Here is a 27947-nt window from a genome sequence, read left to right as displayed (position 1 = left end):
TGATAACTGCACAAGACCTTTTTTGTCATAGCATTGTGTTGGTTAGTCATCAATCATCATAGACGGTAAATTTTCTAATTGCCAAAAACATCGCAATTGGTGAGGATGAGAAAAAACACTGTGTTGCGAAAGAGGTGCAAAATCTAAATCTAAATGTGATGGCAATAGTGCCAAAAGATGCAAGCGAGATTACAGTAGAGTATCCCCTACACCGTTTTTCACACTCAGAATTTATAGAATTATAAAAGAACAGGTACAGACAACGGAAATAGTGTGCATAACGTGAGGTCTTCTTTACATTATTATGCATATCCATGATTCTTGGTTCAGTTCCGTACAGGTTGCTTGTTGTGTTTGTTAGTTGAAAGTATTGGAATCAGTGTACATTCACGTTAGATCTAGTTAACAAAGCTGAGAGTGAGTGGCATTTTCATGTATTTGATGGTATGTACAGTTATAACTACCTCATTTTTGTGCTTCCTAAAAAGTGCAACAAGAAATCGTTTCGATCGAATCAGAATGAACTGTTTCCTGTAGCGGGAGAGAAGTGCATTCATACTCTCCCAATCCACTGGTCCTGTATGGAATGACTAGCACGGTGCCCCAACCCCCCTTTTTAATATTGAGGACACATTTCTTGAATTTCCAGAATAGATGTAGACCCCCATCCTGAGTCGGGATCACCAATGCCAAGTCCCTCAACGTTCCCCCCGACATGTACAGTGATCGTGTGATCTCCAGCTGCAATGTTAGCTCCAGTGCTGTACGTCGACTCACAGATACCAGTCAGTACGGCTGGGATGTGGGTGTGGTCGTTACTGCTCTGGTACATGGCTATATCAATCTTGGTAGGTCTAACACACTCCCTGTTGTCGATCTTGAAGTACCACCTCGCAGCTGTGTTTCCTCCATATGTGCGTATATTACCAGAATAGGATAACTTGAGTACAGTGTTGGTATGCTTCTTTCTGAACGACAGTGTTGCGATACGGCCTTCATTAATTCCGTTGCGGTGTACAAAACTTTGATACTTGTAACCAACACTTCTCCGGTTACAACCAGTACCGTCATACTGCAATTGGACAAAGAGACAAATTCACAAAGCTGGTACCAACTGAATGCAATCTCCAAGGTGTTTTTATTTGTCTCCTTTCTGAGTCGCAAAACCGGAGCTTGTCTTGAATGCCAAATTAACTACAATTTACAAAGAGTAAAAATTGTAACCAAAGACCACCGTGACTAGCGACCAGCCTGGAACTACAGAAGACTTCGCCAGGCACGGACGGTCTCACATTCCATATTGGTTGTGCGGTGCAAACCTCTAACTAAGGACCACCTGCCACTAAAGACCACTTTCTCTGGCCCCCAAGGGGTGGTCGTTAGTCACAGGTTTTGCTGTTATTATTGGTCAGTGCATGGCAGGGAGGGCCTCATGGCGTGTTATTGTCCGACAGGTTAGCCTTAGGACCAGAGGCTAACCTGAAAGGTACAAACAAGCCATAAGGCCCTCCCTGTTATGCACTTACCTATGAAAGTCATACGTTTGACAGCGTTAGTCGACATGGTTAGCATTTTACCGTTCACCCCAACTTCGCCCGTGGGCCTCTCTCTTTCTCTCTCTCGTTCGTTTTGTCTCTCTATGTATCACTCTCACTCTGAGTCTCTGTGTACGTCTCTCTCTGTCTCTAGCATTCTCTTCCTTCAGTCTCTGCTGCTCTCTTTCTCTCCCTCAGTCTCCCTCTCTCTCTCTCTCTCTCGGGTCCCCACTCTGGTCAGCCAGCAATGACAGTACACACGAGTGTTGAATGCATTACTCCATCACCTACTGACTTACCTGAGTTCTGCTTTGAGTGTCTGCCAGTTGCTTTCGTAGCTCTTTAACTTCATTCTGTAGACTTCTGAACTCATCTAACGGAGCAGGATGCGCTGCACCGAAAAGAAACAATGATTACAAACGACCAGAGTTAGGAATTGTGTATGGCGTGTGTTGCATATTGGAAGGTTCGATGGACTTATCCCTTTCAGCGTACCTTAGCCTCTTGTACGGGCAAAATACCCACAAGCGTAACCTCAACTTCTCATGTGCTCTGGATGGCAGTGGTGAGTCAGTCAAGTGCCAATTCAAATATACAGGACAAAAAGCGAGATACTTTGTAGGGGACGACACGTAATTCCCAAGTGTATCACCGGAGTCGCACCAACCTCTTCGTCATAGTGCGATTAAGTGCATAATGTCCCCTTTTCGCAAAATAGGATCCAGCTATCTGGAGGGACACAGCGCTAAAGTTGTCCTGAACTGGTCAGACAACTGAAATGAAGGTAGATTTCCACCAGAAGGAACGGTGCACCGTCCGATAATCTCCCTGATGAAGAGATCGACTTGAGGTAGGCAACAAGTAAGGCGAGTTGCGCATTGAACACACACGCACACCATTGACTAAGGTTCCGTATCCTTCAACATGTTCGTTCCATCTCATCAGAAGGGTTGTTCCCGCAAGGCTAGATGATCAAAAAATAAATACTCGAAATGCCGCGAAGTACAGAAGTGCAAATTCAGTGCGAAACGATGAGAGCTAAGAGGTAAAATACTAGTCAAAGCACGTTTCACAAGTACTGAGATAAACCAACACCTTCGGGGTAAAAAACCCACACTTCGAACTACGCATCTAAGTTAGTATTAATCGTGTCACAAGCTCTCTTCACCTGTCATGAAAAAGGCGAATAGGCATTTGCCACACGAATAAAACTGAATGAGCTCCGCATAGCATGAAAACGTTTGCACTTACGCGTCTGACAGTAATCCCCAGTGAAGTCAGGATGACACTTGCATACGTATGACGTATTGGACAGTGACAACTGACACTGACCACCATTGAGACAGGGCGAGTAGGTCTTGCAAACGTCAGACTGTTGAACTGTGAACAAGAAGGCCGTATATAGCCCGTATTGGAACAGGAAAATCATGGCATGAGTCATTGACAAGTACATAATTATGGATCCGTGAAGTCAATGACTAGTACATTTTGATCCGTGGAGTGGTTCATGTGACACTGGTCATGAGGACAGTTGATGTGCTTTTCTAAGTACTCGCAGACTCCATTGCAGACATTTGCATATCAGGGATCCTCAACTTCAATACTGAAACACGGTCTCTTTGCTCCATACATTATTTGAAATGTTCTCAAAATTAAGTTTCGGGCCTGGCCCATTATAAAGGTGAAACAGAAAACGTAAATGTACATAAATTGGAGCATTGGAATTGACGGACTTGCAAATTTATGATTTTATTTTATTTTCACACAATTGAACAAAATTAATGTTTTGGCTTGAAGCAATGAAAAGTCTGATGCGGAAGGCCTCGATTCCCAAGCAACTATGAGAATATTACCCGGAAACGAACACAGACACAGGTATATGACCATAAGCATACGCGTGCTAACAAATGCACATCCATAAAAACACGCACAAGCACACAAAAATACACACACCCACTCAGTCAACAGACAAGGACACACACACGCATACACATGCAAACTCCCGTACACACACAACAGAGAGTGCCGCGACATTCCTTGTTCTTCCCCTTATCCATGATTTCATTGACTCACTACCCGATTTCCAAGTCGCAAACCATAACTCACGTATACATTTCTGAATTGCTTGAGCATCAGCTCTTGTAGACTGCAAGACAAACTTCAGAAGACCGACGTCAGCGCTACTTATCACATCCTCCGACATCGTAGCGAGGAGAGCGCGTTGCTCGTACTGCAGTGCTTTGCTCTGTGCAATACCAGCCTTCAGCATTCTCCTCACCATACAGCTATCACCAGTACCTGCACAGACAGTTTTTTTTGTTTTGTTTTTTTGACAATGCAACACAATTATTGTGGAAAGGTCACAACAATAAGAGACAAGATCAAAAGGAAAGCTTTACAATACTAATAATAATGAAACGTAGCCTGTAAAATGTAAAAAGTCACTGAGTACAGTTTAATTCAATATCCATGTCCAGTATTTATAATAAAAATAATCTGCTGCGATTTATAGATTCTCACATGCGAGCAACCTGGGCCTCAGCAACAACCAGCTCAGCAGACTCCGGATGCCGAACTGATCGCTCACGGAAAAGACCCCGTGAACCCCGCAAACACATGATGCATGATCGCAACAGGGCAAATGAGAGACGGCATCTGATGTAAGATATTACGTGGGAGTACTGCTCCTTCCTCCTTTCCGCTCTCAATAACGCGATTCGGCGATAGAGTGATGTCGCCGTACAGACAGTGCACACGTGACACGGTGATCACGTGTGCAACGCATGGAAATAGAGTACTGTATTGGCCCAAAACTGCGTCGGGAAAGTATTGACTGGATATCGATAACTGATTCTAGTTTACAATGTTGCCTATGTCAGCGATTCTTACAGGATTGCAGATTCTTCCTCTTTATTTCCACTATGGCCCATGACTGGAACCATCCAAATCTTACAAAATCTAACCAGCAAGTAAGAAAGCTTAAAAATCGTGGAGTGCTGGGGTAACGATGGCATAGAGTATGACCTACTACAGCATATGCATGAGAATGAGTTAAATACCATTTTAATTAAACCGCATGCTTGTTCAGATTACTCCGCTCGCGTTCTGTTCGGAAATGAACTACTATTACTTTGGAGTACTTACCGGTCACGTGACAGCAGTGGGTCAAGAGAACAACAGCAGCAATAGTAGCAAATCCCACAGTGAATTTAACCATGGTGTAGCAAGGAGTGTAGGCGAACTCTTCCTCTGTTTCTCTCTCTGTTACTCACAGTTTCTCCCTGTGTCTATTTCCCTTCGTCTCAACTCCTGTCCGCGTAAGTGACGGTCTCTTTATGATCAATTTTGGAGCGTGTTGCGTACTTTTGTATCGACTTCACTAGCATAGCCTGTACCTGTACGCAGCATGTGAATCACTGTGCTAGTGAATGCCTCGTAGCAGGGTGCTAGGGGGATTGTACGGCCTGTATGAATGTCTGTAAGATGAACGCTGGTGACAGAACCGGTGGTTAAAATCTTGACATCGGTGAATGGTACTTGTCTTTCGACCGCTGACCACACTGTTATCATCTTTACAAGCATTGACAAGAGAAACACTTTCCAGAATGACATCGGTGAGTACACAAAGATCAAGCTGTCGATGCAGATCATCACCTAGACATCTCTTCAACAGGCACATCGACATTGGCCTTTCAACAGACTTGTCAAAGTGGAATGGGGAATCGTGGCATAGGAAGATCTGATTCCCGGGGAAGCGGCTACACCATTTCTGCACGTCGCAGAAGCCATTAGGGCTACGGAGACTGAGTATGTAAATTTGGCCAAATACACGTGAACGATGCAGGTCCCTTTTTTTTACCCTGGGGGTTCTAATACTAGTACTGACTCAATCGTCCTGAAATTCATGCTACTAACTACAAATAAATTAATTGTAACTTGTAAGTGTACCTAACTTTCCGCCTCTCTTAACGAATAAATGCACATTGAAAAGTTTAGACAGTTGAACAGGGAACTCGTTTGAAGAGCACGTTCCTTGTCACCATCAGAATTCTAACTTGTTTCAAACCAAATTAGACTATAACAAACCTGAGACGTTTAGTTGGACTCTGTCAGGGGTGCTATTTACTGATAATCATCGTCATCATCATCATTAACCCACTCGGGTAGCTGTGGCAACAATGTCGCGCCATTCCGTCCTTGTCTCTGTCCAGCGGTTCCCCTCACCTGTACGGTAATATCTTGCCTGCTCTATTTGCCTTCTTTACGCTGTCCCGTTCATTTGTTCGTTGGTCTTTCTTGTTGTTAACACCATGCTAACCACTAGATCATTTTCCAGGCTACATCTTTTCGCGATATGTCCGTAATACCGGAGTTTCCTGCCGTAGATTCTATACGCTGACACTGGTCTCTCCATGCCCAATTCCTCCAAGATATCCATGTTTGTTGTCTGTTCACTCTCACCAACCGGCGATAACACCACATTTCAAACGCATGCAAGCTGTCTTTCTCTCCCTTTGTTAGTGCCAATGCCTTCGAGCCATAACTGGCAGCGGAAAACGCGGTTGTCTGCAGCAGTCGTAACTTTAAAATGCCTTTCGATATATTTTTGCATTTCCAAATGTGTTCTAGCCTGCTAACAGTCTGTCGTGCCAGGGTCGAACGACATCTCAGCTCGGTTGTTGTCCTGCTGGAGATGTCGAACTGATAATACTAGATAATACCAATCGCTAAAACAGGCCCGAACCAAGATACATCTATGCACCCTCTTGTGCGTGTGTGTGTGTATGTGGTGTGTGCAGGCGTGCGTGCGTGTACAAGCAATAAACTGCGCAACACATTTTTTGTCATAGCATTGTGTTGGTTAGTCATCAATCGTCATAGACGGTCAATTTTCTAATTGAAAAAAATACTGCGATTGGTGAGGATGAGAAGAAAACACTGTGTTGCGGAAGAGGTGCAAAATCTAAATCTAAATGTGATGGCAATAGTGCCAAAAAATGCAAGCGAGATTACAGTAGAGCATCCACTACACCTTTTTCACACTCAGAATTTATTGAATTCTAAAAGAACAGGTACAGTCAACTGAAATAGTGTGCATAACGTGAAGTATTCTTTACAATTATTATTTTAAATAATAATTATTATGAATATCCATGATTTTTGGTTCAGTTGTGTACATCTTGATTGTTGTGTTTGTTAGTTGAAAGTATTGGAATCAGTGTACATTCACATTAAATCTAGTCAACAAAGCTGAGAGTGAGCGGCATTTTCATGCATTTTATGGTATGTACAGATTATAACTACCTCATTTTTGTGTTTCCTAATGAGTGCCACAAGAAATCGTTTCGATCGAATCAGAATGACCTGTTCCTGTAGCTGGGGAGAAGTGCCTTCATACTCTCTCAATCCACAGGTCCTGTATGGAAGCACTAGCACGGTGCCCCAACCCCCTTTTTAATATTGAGGACACATTTCTTGAATTTCCAGAATAGATGTAGACGCCCATCCTGAGGTGGGATTACCAATGCCATACCCCTCAACGTTCCCCCCGACATGTACAGTGATGGTGTGATCTCCAGCTGCAATGTTAGCTCCAGTGCTGTGCGTCGACTCACAGATACCAGTTAGTACGGCTGGGATGTGGGTGACGTCGGCACTGCTCTGGTACATGGCTATATCAATCTTGGTGGGTCTAACGCACTCCCTGTTGTCGATCTTGAAGTACCACCGTGCAGCTGTACCTGCTCCCCATGTGCTTATAGTACCAGAATAGGATAACTTGAGTGCAGTGTTGTTATGCTTCTTTCTGAACGACAGTGTTGCGATACGGCCTTCATTAATTTCGTTGCCGCGTACAAGACTTTGGTACTTGTAACCAACGCTTCTCCGGTTACAACCAGTGACGTCATACTGCAATTGGACAAAGAGACAAATTCACAAAGTTGGTGTCAACTGAATGCCATCTCCAAGGTGTTTTTATTTGTCTCCTTTCTGAGTCGAAAAACGGAGCTTTTCCTGAATACCAAATTAACTACAATTTACATATAGCAAAAATTGTAACCAAAGACCACCGTGACTAGCGACCAGCCTGGTACTACAGACGACTTCGCCAGGCACGGACGGTCTCACATTCCTATAATGGTTGTGTGGTGCAAACCTCTAACTAAGGACCACCTGCCACTAAAGACCGCTTTCTCTGGCCCCCAAGGGATGGTCGTTAGTCGAAGGTTTTTTTGTAATTATAGGTTAGTGCATGGCAGGGAGGGCCTCATGGCATGTTAGTGTCCGACAGGTTAGCCTAAGGGCCATAAGCCCGAAGGCTAACCTGAAGGGTACAAACAAGCCATAAGGCCCTCCCTGTCATGCACTAACCTATCTAGGTCATACGTTTGACAGCGTTAGTCGACATGGTTAGCATTTAACCGTTGACCCCAACTTCGCCCGTCGGCCTCTCTCTTTCTCTCTCTCGTTTCGTCTCTCTATCCATCACTCTTACTCTCTGTGTATGTCTCTCTCTGTCTCTATCATTCTCTCCCTTCCGTCTGTGCTGCTCTCTTTCTCTCCCTAAGTCTCTCTCTCCCTCTCTCTCTCTCTCTCTCTCTCTCTCTCTCTCTCTCTCTCTCTCTCTCTCTCTCTCTCTCTCTCTCTCAGCTCTCCACTCTGGTCAGCCAGCAATGACAGTACACAAGAGTGTTGAATGCATTACTCCATCACCTACTCAATTACCTGAGTTCTGCTTTGAGTGTCTGCCAGTTGCTTTCGTAGCTCTTTAACTTCATTCTGTAGACTCCTGAACTCATCTAACGGAGCAGGATGCGCTGCACCGAAAAGAAACAATGATTACAAACGACCAGAGTTAGGAATTGTGTATGGCGTGTGTAGTATATTGGAAGGTTCGATGGACTTCTCCCTTTCAGCGTACCTATGCCTCTTGTGCGGGCAAAATACACACAAGCGTAACCTCAACTTCTCATGTGTTCTGGATGGCAGTCGTGAGTCAGTCAAGTGCCAATTCAAATCTGCAGGACAAAAAGCGAGGTACTTCGTAGGGGACGACACACAATTCCCAAGTATCAGCGGAGTCGCACCAACCTCTTCGTCATAGTGCTATTAAATGCATAATGTCCCCTCTCCGCAAAATAGGTTCCAGCTATCTGGAGCGACACAGTGCTAAAGTTGTCCTGTACTGGTCAGACAACTGAAGTGGAGGTAGGTTTCCGCTCAGCCCCATAATCTCTCTGGTGAAGAGATTATACTTGAGATAGGCAGTATTTTTCTCCTCCCCTTCCCATTACGATTATTACTCAAGTAGTAAATTTGTCATGTCGCTCACATGATTGTATATAAGGAGGCGTCATCGCCTGTTTGTTTCGCGACTTTAAATAAAATTCAACAACAACAACAATAGGCAAGGCGAGTTGCGCATTGAAGACACACGCACACCGTTGGCTAAGGTTTTGGTATCCTTTAACTTGCACATTGCCATCTTTTTCCCTTTCTTTTTAAAGAGAACACAAAACTACAAATCATGTTGAAAGAAAAAGGTACATTGGACTGGGTAGGCGCTATCCACAATGCCAGTTAATAGCTGTGCTGATGATATACAGAATCGTCCCGCAAAGCTAGATGATCAAAAAATAAATACTCGCAATACAGTGAAGTACAGAAGTGCAAATTTAGTGCGAAACGGTGAGAGTTAAGAGATACAAAACTACTGTAAAACCGGAAAGTTTTAACGACAAGTTTTCTTCGTTCTTTGCAGAAACGTTATCGCGAGATGTCTGTGTGAAGATGCGCATACAGATGGGTGACCAGAGAGCCATCGTTAAACTTTCTGCACGTTATCATGCCAAAAACTACAAAAACGCTAAACATTTTGATCGTGAAACTTTCCGGTTTTACACTAGTCAAAGCACTTTTCACAAGCATTGAGATATGCCAACACCTTGGGGGGAGAAACCCACATTTCGAACCACGGATCTAAGTTATTATTAATCGTGTTATAAGCTATCTTCACCTGTCATGAGAAAGGCGAATAGGCATTTGAACAACGAATAAATTTGAATGAGCCACGCATAGCATGAAAGAGTAATTTGCACTTACGCGTCTGACAGTAGTCGCCAGTGAAGTCAGGATGACGCTTGCATACGTATGACGTATTGGACAGCGACAACTGACACTGACCACCATTGACACAGGGCGAGTAGGTCTTGCAAACATCGGATTGTTGAACTGGGAACAAGAAGGCCATATAATTATAGCCCAAATCAGAAGAGGACAATCATGGCATGAGTCATTGACAAGTACAGAATTATGGATCCGTGGAGTCAATGACTAGTACATTTTGATCCGTGGAGTCGTTCATGTGATATTGGTCTTGAGGACAGTTGATTTGCTTTTCTAAGTACTCGCAGACTCCATTGCAGACATTTGCATACCAGGGATCCTCAACTTCAATACTGAAACACGGGCTCTTTGCTCCATACATTATTTGAAATGTTCTCCAAATTAATTTTCGGGCCTGGCCTAGTATCAAGGTGAAACAGAAAACGTAAATGTAAATGAATTGGAGCATTGGAATTGAGGGACTTGCAAATTTATGATTTTATTTAATTTTCACACAATTGAAGAAATGTTTCGGTTTGAAGCAATGAAAGGTCTAATGCGGAAAGCCTCGGTTCCCAAGCAACTATGAGAATATTACCCGCAAACGGAAACAGACACAGGTACATAACCATACGCATAAGCGTGCTAAGGACCGTTTCACACGAGGTATACATGGCTTTTCACGAATGGGCGTTCTAGGCACAGTACACAGCGCGTGATTTCACACGAGTGTCGCAACATGCTTTTCAAGCAGCAGTTGCCATGGCAGCTTTGACCTGCCTCGCACAGAAGTCGTAAAATACGGAATCCGCACGCGAACGCGGGAGTTTTGAACACAAAATAATGATAATTATTATTAGTTTGCAAGGAGATGTTCTCTCCCTGATTCTCGTTTTCTTTGATCGCCACAAGGAGAGAAAGATGAACGGACGAGAGAGGTTGCAAAGGATGGCGAGGCGTAGAAGGACTGCATTGCCCTCGCTTGTTCAAAGTGTAATTTCAAGTTTTTCTCTGGATTCAACCATCCTGAGCGGAACGCAGCATTGAGTTTCTCGGCGATCTCCCTTTCCCTCACAATACACTTCACCATCTGGCCACTTTTTGACTTTTGATAGTCGGCCCACAACTCAATAAGTCTAGCCTCCAGGTCATCAGAGAATATTTGGCGAGGCATTGCACGAAACGGAAGGAACAACCAGCAACCAGCAATGAAGCAAACAGAAGCAAAAAAAGCAAACACTACGACAGATCACAATGCAAGGAAAACGAAGTTTGTCAGTAGAACGCTGGGTATAACCTGCTTTCTACACCCCTCCTGGTCTTGCTGAAAACGTACACGATGCGTTTCACATTTCGCGCCAAAAGTGCTCAATCTCCTAGGGAACATAACCGGAAACGTGACATGTACGCGATTTTGTACCTCGTGTGAAACGGCCCTTACAAATGCACATCCATAAAAACACGCACAAGCACACAAAAATACACACACGCACTCAGTCAACAGACAAGGACACACACGCACACGCATACACATGCGAACGCACGTACACACACAACAGAGAGTGCCACGACATTCCTTGTTCTTCCTTTTATCCATGATTTCATTGACTCACTATCCGAGCTCAATGTCGCACACCATAACTCACGTTTACATTTCTGAATTGCTTGAGCATCAGCTCTTGTAGACTGCAAGACAAACTTCAGAACACCGACGTCAGTGCTACTTATCATATTCTCCGACATCGTAACCAGAAGAGCACGTTGCTCGTACTGCAGTGCTTTGCTCTGTGCAATACCTGCCTTCAGCATTCTCCTCACCATACAGCTATCACCAGTACCTGTACAGACAGTGCACACGTGACACGGTGATCACGTGTGCAACGCATGGAAATAGAGCACTGTATTAACGCTGAACTGTGCTGGGAATGGATATCAATAACTGATTCTACTTTACAATGTTGCCAATGTCTCCAATTCTTACAGGATTGCAGATTCTTCCTCGTATTTCCACTATGGCCAATGCCCGATAAGGAGGGTACTCAGTAATTATGATTCGAATAAGTCTGCAACCACACAAATCTTACAAAATCTAGCCAGCAAGTAAGAAAGCTAACAAATCGTGGAGGCCTGGGGTAACGATGGCATGCAGTGTGACCTACCACAGCATTTTCTCTCTCTACAAAATCCACATATCTCCAGACACTGCGGTGAATAATGGAGTGTGGTGGTGGGGCACAATAAGCTCGGACGACCAGAAGTCTGGGCTTCATAGCTCCATGGACGCACCATATATGCATGAGAATGAGGTAAACGCCATTGCATAAAAACGCATGCTTGTGCAGATTATTTCTCTCGCTTTCCGTTCGGAAACAAACTATTATTATTTTGAAGTACTTACCAGTCACGTGACAGCAATGGTTCAAGAGAACAACAGCAGCAATAGTAGCAAATCCCACAGGGAATTTAGCCATGGTGTAGCAAGGAGTGTTGGCGAACTCTTCCTCTGTTTCTCCCTCTTCCTCTCTGTCTTTTCTCTTTCTCCCTCTCTCTGTCTCTCTGCGTCTCTCTATTTGTCTTTCAGTCGTCCACCTTATGTTCAGCAAAGTCAGTGACTGTCTCTTTATGATCAATTTTAGAGCGTGTTGCGTAGTTTTGTATGGACTTTACTAGCATAGCCTGTACCTGTACGCAGCATGTGAATCACTGTGCTAGTGAATGCCTCGTAGCAGAGTGCTAGGGGGATTGTACGGCCTGTATGAATGTCTGTAAGATGAACGCTGGTGACAGAGCCAGTGGTTAAAATCTTGACATTGGTGAACGGTACTTGTCTTTCTACCGCTGACCACACTGTTATCATCTTTACAAGCATTGACAAGAGAAACACTTTCCAGAATGACATCGGTGAGTACACAAAGATCAGACTGTCCATGCAGATCACCACCTTGTTGTCTCTTGGACAGGCACATCCATATGTGCCTTTCAACAGACTTGTCAAAGTGGAATGGGGGATCGTGGCATAGGAAGATCCGATTCCCGGGGAATCAGCGACACCATATCTGCATGTCGCAGAAGCCATCATGGCTACGGAGACTGAGTATGAAAATTTGACTGATTACACGTGAAAGATGCAGGTTCCACATTGAAATCCTCGGGTTCTAATACTAGTACTGACTCAATCGTCCTGTAATTCATGCTACTAACTGCAACAAAAATTTAATTGTAAGTTTATCGAACTATCCGCCTGTCTTAAACAAAAAAAATATGCACATTAAAAAGTCTGGACAGTTAAACAGGGAACTCGTTAGAAGAGCACGTTCCTTGTCACCATCAGAATTCGAACTTGATTCAAACGAAACTAGACCGTAACAAACCCGAGACGTTTAGTTAGAATCTGTCAGGGGTTCTACTTTTGCTGATAATTATCGTCATCATCATCATTAACCCACTCGGGTTGCTTTGGCAACAATGTCACGCCATCCCGTCCTTGTCTCTGTCCAGCGGTTCACCTCCACGGTAATATCTTGTCTGCTCTATTTGCATTCTTTCCGCTGACCCGTTCATTTGACAGCTGATCGCCCTCTCTTCCTTGTTGCCGACACCAAGCCCTCCACTTAATCGTTTTCCAGGCTACATCCTTTCGCGACATGTCCATAATAACGGAGACTCCTGCCGTAGATTCTATCCGCTAACATTGGTCTCTCCATCGCCCAATTCCTCCAGGATATCCATATTTGTTATCTGTTCAGTACATTTCATTCTCACTAACCGGCGATATCACAACATTTCAAACGCCTACACGCTGTCTTCCTCTCTCTTTTTTAGTGCCCATGTCTCCGAGCCGTAACTGGCAACGGAAAACGCGGTTGCCTGCAGCAGTCGTAACCTTATGCCTTTTGATATATTTGTTTGCATTTCCGAATGGGTTCTAGCCTGCTAACTGTCTGTCGTGCCAGGGTCGAACGACATCTCAGCTCTACTGTTAACCCGACTGCTGCATGGACGATAAGTGCTGCGAATAGTGATCATGCACCCTGGCCTGAGTAGCTCGCTTGGCTAATTGAAAGTCTGCCGACCTGGGCCACATTATGTTGCTAATGCATGCACAACCCCAGTCACAGCGCACAAGTTGGTTGAGTTTGGCCGTCAGGAGGCCAGCGCAAGGTATCCGGGGCGCGGGTCTGATTCCAGCGAGGGGCAATGTGGTACCCCGCAGCGCGAGGGTAGCGTGATACCCTAAGCCAACGTGCGTGCTGCATGAGTAGCGTGATACTCGCTGAGCGCTTTTGCTGTTGCCTAGCAACGCGTTTCTGTATTTCCTGCCCCCCCCCCCCAATGCATGTTGGGTGGCCCTGCGCATGACTGCACGTTGTCATAGCAACCTTGGAAACCTCAAGCCGGTTACCAACAAGCTAGGAATCAGACCAAGCCGCCGAATGCCCCCAAATTCTGCGTTGGTCAGCCGAATGACCTTAGTGTGGTATTCAAGCGCTTCAGCTACATGTACGTAGTTCAAATGCGTGCCATTCGTATGTTTGTTTCCCTTAGTGACACCGATAAGGGTTTGAATCGCATGTAGTCGGCAAAAGCAATGGGTGGCATGATGCCATAGGTGGGAGCTATAGCACAGCAACTGAGTGGTGCAGATAACTTATCATAAGTATCAGGGGCGTGCGTGCACAGTCAGTGCTAGAACGTGAGTGCATACGTCCGCGAATGGGCGTACCAGCGTGTGCGCAGCGCGTGTACCTGCATGCATGCTTGTGCGGTGTCAGACTGCGGGTGCGTGTACGCGTGCATGCGTGTGTGTGTGCATGCGTGGGGGTGTGTGCGTGTGTGTGTATGTGTCTGCGGGTGCGTGTATGTGGGTGTGGCTGTGCGCGCTTGCGCGCCTGCGGACAGTGAACAGTTACTTTCCACAGCGAACATAGTTCTTGTAGCAGGCACTTCGCCATCTGCCGAGTTTCATGATCTCAGATTCGGTGAAGCCGCTCATAGCTCCTGTGGTTGCGGCTCCGGCTCTGAGGCCGTGCAGTGAATACTGGATAGGTGGGTACCCTGCGCTGCTCAGGAGCTGACGGATTAGACGTGTGAGTCTTTGTGCAGTTAGGAACTTGCCACAGCTGTCAACAAACAGTGGTCTATTGGGCAGGTTGGGGCGTCTGGAGAGATAGGTATGCATGGCTCTGACCGGGCAAACCGTTGAGTTGGTGGTTGTGAGCCGGACGGAGTGACCCTTGCCGAGTTGGTCGGTCTTGGACTTCTTGATTGTGACCTGTATGGCCTGCGGCGTGATGGAGAGGTCTTCTGTTCGGAGGCCACCATCTGACATGGTTGTGGCGGTTGTGGAAGTGTATTCACTTGCCCGGAGACACGCAAAGAAGCCCAGGCAAATAGCTGCCCATACCATTGCTCGGTCGGTCGCGTTGAGGTTAGACCGTATCAGGGCAATGCGCATAGCTGCCATGTGGGGCAGGAGGATTGGCTTGCTGGCGTTTTTAGTTCGGTTGGCCTGTGCACGTGCCACTCCTTGAACTGCGAGGTCCACTCTTCGCGACGAGAGATCTTTGCCGTTTTCTTTGGCAATTGCCCGGATCGCCGACACATACAAGCGGACGGTTGACGCGGCATGTTGACGCGCCAGGTAGGCTACAAACTCCAGCATGATGGTGTCTGTAATCACCTTGGTGCCGACTAGTTGGCAGAATTGGTGCAGTCGTTTCCAGGCTGTCGCGTATGTGGCACGTGTGGATGCTGACAGGCCTAGCCACTGGTAGGCCTGACCCTCCAACATCAGAGGGAGTAGGTGCTCTCGGGCACCGGAGATGGCGTGTCGTCTGCTGTGGGTGCCAGTCGGCGAAATCGGGCCATCTGAAACCGAGACAGAGAGTCAGCAATCGCATTGTCAGTGCCGGGGATGTGGGAGACTATGACGTGAAAGTTGTGTCGGGCAGCAATGGCAAACAAAGTGCGTACAAGCGCCATTAAGTCGGGGCACTTTGTGCGTGAGCGGAGCCAGATGTCGCATACGCTACGGTTGTCGCAGTGGAAGCGGATGCGCTTCAGATGCAGCTGCGGTGCCCATGTGGATGCTGCGGCCACGATGGCAAAGAGCTCCATCCACGCGATGGATCTCTGGGATTGGTGCCTCTGCCACCGGTGTTGGAGCCACCGGCCGGCGAAGAAAGCACCATAGCCGATGGCTCTAGATGCGTCTGTGTAGAGGTCCATATCGGCGGCGGCTGACCACGTGGGTTCTAGGAAGAAGGCGACGCCATTCCAGGCAGGGAGGAAGTCAAGCCACCACTGGATGTCTGCTTTGGCGTCTTCTGTGATTCTGATGTAATCATTTGGATTCGGGACCGTCGTGCTGAGATCAATGAGGCGGCGCAGAGACATGCGGCCCGCAGGGACCGCCTTGCAGGCAAAGCTGAGGTGGCCTATCAGGGACAACAATTCAGACTTGCGGGCGGTAGGGCGGGTATGTTGCCAAGCCTTGAGGGCAATGAGAAGGTCTTCTAACTTGTCGGATGTGAGGCGGATTTCGAAGCGCTCTGTGTCCAGCATGACACCGAGGAATGTCAGGGTTGTATTAGGGCCTTCCACCTTTTTTGGATTGACCGGGAAGCCTAAGTCGTGGCAGGCTACCAGGGCACGGTCAAGCTGGTGCTGGGCGCCGATAGGGTCCGTCGCTCCACCAAGGTAGTCGTCTAAGTAGTGGATGACTGGGGCTACGTCGAAGTTGTGCGACATGACCCACTGGAGGGCATCTGCGACTTTGTTAAACAGCGATGGTGATGAGCGAAGGCCGAAGGGTAGGCATTTGTCTACGTAATATTGCCCGCGCCAGAACAGGCATAATAGTTCCCAGTCCTCTTTCCGTACTGGACAAATGCGAAATGCGTCTTGGAGGTCGACCTTCCACAGATGGCAGCCGCGGCCTAGGGACCGTGCGAGATTTACGCCGTCGTCGACCGAACAGTACTGTACAGAGAATTTGTCGACAGGGATACCATCGTTCACTGAGTGGCCCTGTGGTGCTGACAGATGCATAATCAAGCGCCATTTTTGCACCGACCGTGACTTCTTGGGAACCACACCCAAACCGGAGACCTGTGTAAGTGGGAAGGGGGGCTCTTGGTAGGGACCGGCCATGCGACCTGCGGCAATTTCACGACCGATAGCAGCATCGACAATGTCAGGGTGCTCAATCGCTGATTTGAGATTACGAGAGACTCGGGAGGTACGGGGACCCGCAAACCCAACATCGAACCCATAAGACAAAGAATGTATTACGAATGAGGCAAAAGCCGGATCAGGATGCTTACACAAAGCGTCATGCAGGTAAGAAACGTTAATGGGGGTTACAGGCGTGTGCAAATGGATTGGCTCGTGAGCGAGGGTGCGTGTAGGAGAGATGTGAGCAGCTGGGCAGAGTGTGTGAGTGCTATTGGCCTGGGTGAGTGTAGAGTTACCAGTGAGTGACTGGAGTGACCGAGTCTCCAAGCTGGGCAACTGCGAGCTATTGGTCGCGGCTGGCGGCGGCTGGCTTTCCTGGGCATGACTTGGCGGGGTGGCTGCCAAAGCATGTGCTGCACTGGTGGCCGTAGCGACAGGCTGCGCGTTGGCAGCGGCCTTGGTTGTAGTCGCGGCAGACAGCTGGGGCGTTTGGCTGAGCGGTAGCCCCTGACCGCTGTGCCGGAAAGGGGCGTTTGGCTGCTGGCCCGTCAGACAGTGAAGCTAGGCTACGGGCGCGGGGGCAGCGAACTGCTAAATGACCTTGCCGGTTGCAGTGACGGCAGGGAGGCAGGATGGAGTTTGTAAACCACTCCGACCAGAGTTCCGGATCTGACGTGGCAAGGCTAGATTTGCTGCGTGCAGCTCTTGCACGGAACGACATGTCGAAGCCAGACCACGCACCGAATGTATAGCGTGCGGCCGCTTTCACGATTGTGCTTTGATACTTGAATAATTCCGGACCTCTGCCGGGGTCGTGGTGGAGGGCTACTTGGGCGAAGGCTGAGAACGCCTCCGACCACGATGTCAAGTCTACAACTTTCTTTAGACGGGATGACGACGACATGGCAGATGGCACAAGGGTGATGTGGTCCCCCGTCCCCTGCAGGGTGAACCCACTGTCCGGACCCATGCTCGTATCAAAAGCCAGCTCTCCCAGTACCCTACCAAAATCAACGGACTCACGTTTGATAATCTTGTCCGTGAGATGATCGCTGAGGGCAGGCAATGGGATGGATGGTGGACGCTCTGGGGCGAGCAAATCGCCGTCCAGGAAGAGACTCTCCTGGTCTGGTCTTAGTGCTGAAGCCAGTGAAGGCTGGACATATTCAGGCTCAGAGTCAGGCACCACCACATCACCAGAGACTGGTCCAGCCTGCTGTCCTGCTGTTGCTGCTGCTACAGTTGGCTGTGCATGTGGAGGTACCACCGGTAGACCCATCGATGTTGTCAGTGACGTCATGCAGGACGCCACTGCATCTTGCACGACCCGAGAGATCTCGGCAGATTGCTGCGACGTGAACGCGGGCGACGAGTCAGGCTGGGTCGCGGCCGCGGGGCTTTGAGTGGCCGGGACTGACGCAGGACTAGCCCGCCGACGCGTGGTCTTTTTTGCGACCTGGCTCGTAGAATTAGCTTTGGTTCTTGCCTGGGCCGACAAATGCTCATGCAGACGGCTCACCTGGGCTCTAAAATTGCCTGAGCAAGAAAGCCCCAGTTCTCGCAGTCGAGTTTCAACTCCGTCGACTTTGAGTTGGCGGAGATCGGAAAGTGATGGCACGGAGCTCATGGTGACGGCTCAGGATCTCCTACGACTGCGGAACTTTAGAAATTTCAAATCTCGCCGGGTAATTGCAACAAGGAAGAAAGAAATTGCAAAACAGTTGGATGCACACAGCAGCACAGCTAGCAAGAGAAAGAGCCGTGGGTGGGTTTGTTCCTGTTTTTTGATGGCTGTGGCCATCCGTTGGCCCAACGGTCTCGTGTGAGTACGGTGTTTGTTTGTGCTGCCAGCTCGCGCCCGGCATTTGTTTGCGCTGGCAGCTCGGGCCCGGTACGCGAGTGAAACCGAACCGTGACAAAGGCTTTCGCTCTTTAGTGCTATAGGGCTTGAAAGTGCTACGTCACTCCATAGCAATGGCATAGCAACAATTTGAAAAATTCGAAAACTGGATCCACCTGGATCCAGTTTTTGTATGGATCCAAGCACATTTCAAGCGGTCTCACTCACAGCAAGGTGATGTTGCCAGTGAAACTGACTGATTTGGCTAGTGGGGGCGGGGAGACAACTGGTGGCGAAGTAAAAGTTGCACCTGCATACGACATGAGTGGGTTGCTATGCACCCACATACTGAGGCAATAGCAAAGTCACACCTTAGTGGATCCAAAATAGAAATCTGATGTCAATTTACTACTCCCAGGCCGTTTTTGACGTCATCACTTTCAAGCCCTATTGACTGGCCTTTCGTACGATGCCTATTGATGTCTAGATTCATGCTGTCTAGCCTTCCCCTAGTACGCATTCACGGGGCTTGTTGAAGTTCGTGCCGTGAACTGCCAAAGGGAATTGTTTGAATGGTGCTGGGCGAGTGCGACATTACAGCGTCCCTGCAGCCGGCCTAATCGCGTTTGTCGCCACAACCGATTTTGTCCTGCTGGAGATGTAGAACTGATAATAGAAAATTCTGTGATAACAATCGCTGAAACAGGCACGAACCAAGATACATCTTTGCACCCACTTGTGCGTGTGTGTGTTTACGCGTGTACCAGTGATAACTGCACAAGACCTTTTGTCATATCATTGTGTTGGTTAGTCATCAGTCATCATAGACGGGCAATTTTCCAATGGACCGTATGCGTGTTAAAACAAAATGGCGTCATGATTTATTGAAAGTGGTATAGTTGGTGGTACGAGTGTTCAAAACCATTTGAACTTCATACTGTTCGTCTTCTTTTTGACATGCTCTCTTTCCATCGTCCTTAGCTTTTGTTTGTTGAGAACTGTTTTGGCTTTCTCCTATACCTCTGGGGGATGCCAAGTGATGGTTTTGAGAGGGTGGTAATGGCTGTGAGCGAGAGTTTGCCGATCGGCGTCGTCCTCGGTATAGCGATGAAAATACTAGTTACTGCGCACCTGGCAGATATCACAACACGTCGGAGCGTCCAGGAGCAAAGGAATCTTGGGTTTTCACTGGAATCCAGTTCCTCCAGCATCGTGTAGCCCACCGTCGGTGAATGGCGGTCCAGAAAGGTCGAACCTGGTCTTCTGCAGCATCTCGCAGTCCTGCGAGGCACACTGAATACGCCTGTCATGTATTCTACAAATAAAAATCACGAAGTAGTGGACTTTACAGTGATGAGTCTATCCTGTATGCTGCAAAAGACGCAGGAAATGTGACTGGTGTCCGTACACTGGACGCCAATATCATCCCAGTCTTCTCCTGCAGGATCTGTTTGACATTGACATACCGGTATGCAGTGGGTCGACATTGGCCTGGTTTGGCAGCTATCTGCCTGGGTGGATGTAGCAGGTTTGCATTGGCGCGTCGTCCAGTCCGACATTTTCTTGTAACTGTGGAGTACCGGCAGGGTTTGAGAGGTTGCTCGTGCTGTGAACACATCTCTACTGCTTGTCTCGTCCTGGAAGTGCCGTCTCGCCGCTTCCTTGCTCTACAGTCACGCCGTTATTTCGCTTTGTTTCGTGGTGCAGCTCAAAACCTGCCCAAACAACTGTGAGCTCGCAACATGGTATGGACAAATTGCACCACTCATGCTGGTTAACTAAAACCGGGATAGTCGAGTAAGCGAGTTCACTCCCTGGGCCATGGCAAGATCTGTTCAGCGCGGGCTATTCCAACCTCCAAGTGCATAGTCACTGATCGATCCATGCGATGGTGGTTGACCTACAAAGAGCCAAGGTCTACGAGTACTACTATTGGATGCTGTCTACATGCAGTCAACAAAATCAAAGTACCTCAGTATGCCCCAGAATAGGGCATGTGCATCTATAGCATGACACAACAGGGGTTCTGGCGGCTCCTGTCAAACAAGCAGTAGCGACTAGTGCCAGCTACCTATTGGAGGCTAGCCGCTACAGTCTGTCACTGGAGATAATTATTATGTTCACTGTTTAGACTGAGCACAATCAATGATGCCCAATCAATCTGCCCAATGTGTGTTCTGTTCCACCTAATTATAACGTCCCATCGCATCAACCCTACTACACGCACATGTCGTCACTCTAGCATGACTTGTGTTATTATTGTTTATTTTGATTCGCACGATAAATAGAGCACAATAAACGTTAACTTGACCGAAGGTTAAAGGCGACTGCAGATAGAGGAACACATCGAGTTACAGGTACCGGCATCAATACAGTATCAGAGAGAAACAAACAAAAATGAGAGATACGCAGAAAAAACTCTCGTAAGCCCAAGGGGAAGTGGTTGATGAGGGATGAATGCACTCTCCACGCTCATCTACACTGTTCGTGGAAATGCACACATACATACAATAATATACAACATAGCAATAGCATGCACAGAACCGAACAATTTCATGTTCACACATGCAAGCACAGACCTGAACATTAGTACCAAAAGCCGATACAGACAATATCCCCATACACACAGACGCACACACACACACACACACACACACACACACACACACAATGTCCCATGTATGCGCCCGTGGCGAGAAAATCACGCAAATCTACAAATGCACTGGATGTGAACCCACAGATTTTCTCTTATAGCAACGATAGCGGATCTGATTCTGAATGAAACACACACACAATACAATCATTGAATGCCCATCCGCAGATGATGGCAGGTCCTGAAAGAACAGGCAGTGTTCCAGTGATGGGGAACAGAACTTCGAGTGGCGAGTGAGGTATACACACACACACACACACGTGTGTGCGCGGGCACACACTAAAGTATTCAGAAATAGAATCGACATCGTAGTATTCATTGGTTGGGGAATGGAAAGGAAAATAAAACATTGCTGTAGGTTATTGTTGTAAGGACACTGGGAGCACAACAGAAAGGTAAGCAACTTGCTTTGAAGCAAAGAAAGTTATTATTCCACGGATCTCAGAAGGAAGGAACGTTCCAGAATGCTGCACTGGCAACAGGCGGCCTGCATGTGCGCGGCCCCTGCAGTCAGTCCAGCTGCCGACTTGCAGTGCTGAAAAGAATGTGCAGTACAGCATGTCACATAGTATCGCAGCCTGGACAAATAGGCGCTGGGAAGTCCTAGTTATGTGCTCACCTACACCACGATGCACCAATCTTCTGAGCTACTTTGGCAACAACTTTGTCCACTTGAGACTCCCATGGGCTGAGCCAGTTGTTGAGGGCTGCACCAAGGTGGACGGCAATGACCGCTGATGGCAAGGCAATCCATGACACACAGTCACTAGGGCATCGTCAACATGGCGCTGAGGCTGGATCGATAAAATCAACCTTTAGGCTGCCGCGAGGTTGACAACGAGGCCGCTGTCTCGAAGCTAGTCAGTCAGCCTGGTCACCGCCATTGACGAACCCGTCGCCACCGCCAGCAGTGGCGGTAGGTTGTGACAAGTGTGGTGCAATATTGTCAGCAAATTCAGTACTCAGGATAAGATGAGTGACAAAGAGAACGTTGTGTTTGATAATATTGAAGTGAACAGGGATGATCACAAACCCTGCGCGTACTCCACCGTGAGTTACAAGAAAATTCCGAACTGGACGACGAGCAAACACCAACCTGCTACATCCAACCAGGCAGATACTATTACGATAGCTGCCAAACCAGGTCAATGCCGACCTACTGCATAATGTCAATGTCAAACAGATCCTGCAGGAGAAGACTGGGGTGCTGGCGTCCAGTCATTGAGTGTACAGACACCAGTCACATTTCCTGCGTCTTTTGCAGCATACAGGATAGACTCATCACTGTAAAGTCCACTACTTCGTGATTTTTATTTGTAGAATACATGACAGGCGTATTCAGTGTGCCTCGCAGGACTGCGAGATGCTGCAGAAGACCAGGTTCGACCTTTCTGGACCGCCATTCACCGACGGTGGGCTACACGATGCTGGAGGAACTGGATTCCAGTGAAAACCCAAGATTCCTTTGCTCCTGGACGCTCCGACGTGTTGTGATATCTGCCAGGTGCGCAGTAACTAGTATTTTCATCGCTATACCGAGGACGACGCCGATCGGCAAACTCTCGCTCACAGCCATTACCACCCTCTCAAAACCATCACTTGGCATCCCCCAGAGGTATAGGAGAAAGCCAAAACAGTTCTCAACAAACAAAAGCTAAGGACGATGGAAAGAGAACATGTCAAAAAGAAGACGAACAGTATGAAGTTCAAATGGTTTTGAACACTCGTACCACCAACTATACCACTTTCAATAAATCGTGACGCCATTTTGTTTTAACATGAATATCGCGGATTGAAAAAAAACATCCGAATTGGTGAGGACGAGAAGAAAAAAGCTGTGTTGCGAAACTTGTGCAACATCTAAATTATAATGTGATGGCAATAGTGCCAACAGATGCAAGCAAGATTACATGAGGGTATCCACTAGACCTTTTTCACATTCATAATTTATTGAATTATAAAAGAACAGGTGCAGACAACGGGAATAGTGTGCATAACGTGAGGTCTTCTTTACATTATTATGCATATCCATGATTTTTGGTTCAGTTGTGTACATGTTGCTGTTGTGTTTGTTAGTTGAAAGTGTTGGAATCAGTGTACATTCACGTTAGATCTAGTCAACCAAGCTTAAAGTGAGCGGCATTATCATGCATTTTATGGTATAAACAGTTTTAACCACCTCGTTTTAATGACTAGAAACGGTATCATTGTCTTAATATTGAGGACACATTTCTTGAATTTCCAGAATAGACGAAGAAGACCATCCTGAGTCGGCATTTCCAATGTCATGAGTCGATGTCTTCCCGACATGTACAGTGATTGTGTGATTTCCAGCTGCAATGTTAGCTCCACTGCTGTACGTCGACTCACAGATACCAGTTAGTACGGCTGGGATGTGGGTGTTGTCGCCACTGCTCTGGTACATGGCTATATCAATCTTGGTGGGTCTAACACACTCCCTGTTATCGATCTTCAAGTACCACCTCGCAGCTGTGCCTGCTCCCACTGTGCGTATATTACCAGTATATGATAACTTGAGTACAGTGTTGGTCTGCTTCTTCCTGAACGACAGTGTTGCGATACGGCCTTTATTAATTCCGTTGCGGCGTACAAGACTTTGATACTTGTAACCAACGCTTCTCCGGTTACAACCAGTGCCGTCATACTGCAATTGGACAAAGAGACAAATTCACAAAGCTGGTGCCAACTGAATGCCATCTCCAAGGTGTTTTTTGTCTCCTTTCTGACTCGGAAAACCGGAGCTTTTCCTGAATACCAAATTAACTACAATTTACATAGAGTAAAAATTGTAACTAAAGACCACCGTGACTAGCAACCAGCCTGGTACTACAGACGACTTCGCCAGGCACGGACGGTCGCACATTCCATAATGGTTGTGCGGTGCAAACCTCTAACTAAGGACCACCTGCCACTAAAGACCGCTTTCTCTGGCCCCCAAGGGGTGGTCGTTAGTCACAGGCTTTGCTGTAATTGAAGGTTAGTGCATGGCAGGGAGGGCCTCATGGCGTGTTTGTACCCTTGAGATTAGCCTAAGGTCCATAGGCCCGAAGGCTAACCTGAAGGGCACAAACAAGCCATAAGACCCTCCCTGCAATGCACTAACCTATAAAGGTCATACGTTTGACAGCGTTAGTCGACATGGTTAGCATTTTACCATTCACCCCAACTTCCACGTCAACCTCTCTCTTTCTCTCTTTCTCTCTCGTTTAGTCTCTCTATCTATCACTCTCACTCTGTTTCTCTGTGTACGTCTCTCTCTGTCTCTATCATTCTCTCCCTTCAGTCTCTGCCGCTCTCTGTCTCTATCATTCTCTCTCTTCAGTTTCTGTTGCTCTCTCTTTCTCTCCCTCACTTTCTTTCTCTCTATCTCTTTCTCTCTCTCTCTTTCTTTCTCTCTGTCCCTCTCTCTGCCCCTCTCTCTCTCTCTCTCTCACTCTCTCTATCTCTCTCTCTCTCTCTATCTCTATCTCTCTCTTTATCTCTCTCTCTTTCTCAGCTTCTCACTCTGGTCAGCCGGCAATGACAGTACACAAGAGTGTTGCATGCATTACTCCATCACCTACTCACTTACCTGAGTTCTGCTTTGAGTGTCTGCCAGTTGTTGTCGTAGCTCTTTAACTTCATTCTGTAGACTTCTGAACTCATCTAACGGAGCAGGATGCGCTGCACCGAAAAGAAACAATGATTACAAACGACCAGAGTTATGAATTGTGTATGGCGTGTGTTGCATATTGGAAGGTTCGATGGACTTCTCCCTTCCAGCGTACCTAAGCCTCTTGTGCGGGAAAAATACACACAAGCGTAACCTCAACTTCTCATGTGCTCTGGATGGCAGTCGTGAGTCAGTCAAGTGCCAATTCAAATATACAGGACAAAAGGCGAGGTACAGGTACTTCGTAGGGGACGACACACAATTCCCAAGTATCACCGGAGTCGCACCAACCTCTTCGTCATAGTCCTATGAAGTGCAAAATGTCACCTTTCCGCAACACAGTGCTAAAGTTGTCCTGAACTGGTCAGACAACTGAAATGGAGATAGGTTTCCACCAGAAGGAACAGTGCACAGCCCGATAATCTTCCTGATGAAGAGATATACTTGAGGTAGGCAATAAGTAAGGCGAGTTGCGCATTGAACATACACGCACACCATTGACTACATGTTCGTTTCCATCTCATCAGAAGAAACGTTCCCGCAAGGCTAGATGATCAAAAAATGAATACTCGAAATGCAGGGAAGTACATAAGGGCAAATTCAGCGCAAAACAGTCAGAGCCAAGAGATAAAATACTAGTCAAAGCACTTTTCACAAGTACTGAGATAAACCAACACCTTCGGGGTGCAAAACCCACACTTCGAACCACGCATCTAAGTTAATATTAATCGTGCTGCAAGCTCTCTTCACCTGTCATGAAAATGGCGAATAGGCATGTGAACCCTTAATAAAATTGAATGAGCCACGCATAGCATGAAAAGGTTTGCACTTACGCGTCTGACAGTAGTCGCCAGCGAAGTCAGGATGACACTTGCATACGTATGACGTATTGGACAGCGACAACTGACACTGACCACCATTGACACAGGGGGAGTAGGTCTTGCAAACATCGGATTGTTGAACTGCGAACAAGAAGGCCGTGTATAGCCCAAATGAGAACAGGAAAATCATGGCATGAGTCATTGACATAATTATGGATCCGTGGACCCAATGACTAGTACATACATGTACATGTATATGGATCCGTGAAGTCGGGGCATGATGTGATACTGGTCATAAGGTCAGTTGATGTGCTTCAAATTCTAATTACTCGGAGACTCCATTGCAGTCATTTACACATCAGGGATCCTCAACTTCAATACTGAAACACGGTCTCTTTGCTCCATACATTATTTGAAATGTTCTCCAAATTAAGTTTTGGGCCTGGCCCATTATAAAGGTGAAACAGAAAACGTAAATGTACATGAATTGGAGCATTGGAATTGACGGACTTGCAAATTCATGATTTTATTTTATTTTCACATAATTGAACAAATGTTTCGGTTTGAAGCAATGAAAGGTCAAACACGGAAGGTCTCGGTTCAGAAGGTTTATTACGCGCAAAACGGACACAGACACAGGTATATACCCATAAGCATAAGCATGCAAACAAATGCACATCCATAAAAACACGCACAAGCGCACAAAATACACCCACGCACTCAGTCAACAGACAAGGACACACACACGCATACACATGCGAACGCACGTACACACACACAACAGGAAGTGCCACGACATTCCTTGTTCAAAGGATCAATAGGGGAAGTGAACTGCCTGAAAAGAGAAAAAATCGCCAGACCCACCAGGACTCGAACCCTGGACCTTGCTTGTCATGAGCAATGCTCTAACCACTGAGCTATGGAACCGGGCTGAACCTAGAAGGCGCTGACAAGTTTTTCACTCCAAAGGCAGCTCACAACACGTGCCACACATACTGATGTTCAGCCCGTTTCCATAGCTCAGTGGTTAGAGCATTGCTGATGACAATCAAGGTCTCGGGTTCGAGTCCTGCTGGGTCTGGCGATTTTTTCTCTTTTCAGGCAGTTCACTTCACCAATTGATCCTTTGAATTTGAAGTTCTCCCCATCCTTTCAAAAAAAATTACATTCCTTGTTCTTCCTCTTATCCATGATCGCATACACTCACTATCTGAGTTCCAAGTCGCACACCATAACTCACGTATGCATTTCTGAATTGCCTGACCATCAGGTCTTGTAGACTGCAAGACAAACTTCACAAGACCGACGTCAGTGCTACTTATCACATCCTCCGACATCGTAGCGAGGAGAGCACGTTGCTCGTACTGCAGTGCTTTGCTCTGTGCAATACCTGCCTTCAGCATTCTCCTCACCATACAGCTGTCACCAGTACCTGTACAGACAATACACACGTGACACGGTGATCACGTGTGCAACGCATGGACATAGAGTACTGTGTTGACGATGAACTGTGGAGGGAATGTATTGACTGGATATCGATAACTGATTCTACTTTACAATGTTGCCAAAGTCTCCAATTCTTTTCTTACAGGATTGCAGATTCTTGCTCTGTCTTTCCACTATGGCCCATGACCAATATCAAAGGAAGGTCATTATGATACAGATTGATCTACAGCCGCAAAAATTATACAAAATCAAACCAGGGAGCAAGGAAGCCAACAATTCGTGGAGGGCTGGGGTTACGATGGCATACAGTATTATCTACTACAGAAGCATAATACCGGTAGATGAGAATGAGCTAAACGCCATTGAATTAAAACGCTTGCTTGCTTAGATTATTTCGCTCGCTTTCCGTTCGGAAACAAACTACTATTACTTTGAGGTACTTACCAGTCACGTGACAGCAGTGGGTCAAGAGAACAATAACAGCAATAGTAGCAAATCCCGCAGCGAATTTACCCATGCTGTAGCAAGGAGTGTTGGCGAGCTCTTCCTCTTTTTCTCTCTCTGTTACTCACAGTTTCTCCCTGTGTCTATTTCTCTTCGTCTCAACTCCTGTCCGCGTAAGTGACGGTCTCTTTATGATCAATTTTCGAGCGTGTTGCGTAGTTTTGTATGGACTTCACTAGCATAGCCTGTACCT

The 27947-nt window shown here is 46.9% G+C and overlaps 1 protein-coding gene across 5 annotated transcripts; it reads right to left on the bottom strand.

Annotated features, from left to right (window-relative positions):
• LOC135826043 (uncharacterized) lies at nucleotides 1-27947 on the bottom strand. Of its 5 annotated transcripts, none has more exons than XM_065338683.1 (5): nucleotides 27695-27947; nucleotides 3642-3833; nucleotides 2787-2915; nucleotides 1835-1926; nucleotides 1-1072 (listed from the first exon to the last, which is right to left on the bottom strand). In XM_065338683.1, exons 1-5 carry the CDS (start codon nucleotides 27765-27767, stop codon nucleotides 617-619), a joined length of 942 nt encoding a protein of 313 aa, XP_065194755.1. In that variant the 5' UTR covers nucleotides 27768-27947; the 3' UTR covers nucleotides 1-616. The 5 variants fall into 5 exon arrangements, with proteins under 5 accessions (XP_065194755.1, XP_065194754.1, XP_065194753.1 ...); XM_065338682.1 differs by lacking the exon at nucleotides 27695-27947 and adding an exon at nucleotides 4680-4856; XM_065338681.1 differs by lacking the exons at nucleotides 1-1072; nucleotides 1835-1926; nucleotides 2787-2915; nucleotides 3642-3833 and adding exons at nucleotides 6406-7445; nucleotides 8262-8353; nucleotides 9639-9767; nucleotides 11288-11479 and having other exon boundaries at nucleotides 27695-27945.

The sequence above is a fragment of the Sycon ciliatum genome, chromosome 10, assembly GCF_964019385.1.
Source record: "Sycon ciliatum chromosome 10, ocSycCili1.1, whole genome shotgun sequence".
Classification (NCBI taxonomy): domain Eukaryota; kingdom Metazoa; phylum Porifera; class Calcarea; order Leucosolenida; family Sycettidae; genus Sycon; species Sycon ciliatum.
This window is presented reverse-complemented; position numbering and strand designations above follow the sequence as displayed.

Coding starts and splice junctions, on each gene's coding strand:
- LOC135826043 (XM_065338683.1), bottom strand. CDS start 27,767: ATGGGTAAATTCGCTGCGGGATTTGCTACTATTGCTGTTATTGTTCTC. Junction 3,834..27,694: donor CCACTGCTGTCACGTGACTG/GTAAGTACCTCA, acceptor CTGTCTGTGCAG/GTACTGGTGATAGCTGTATG. Junction 1,927..2,786: donor TGGGGATTACTGTCAGACGC/GTAAGTGCAAAC, acceptor TTTTCGGTGCAG/CGCATCCTGCTCCGTTAGAT.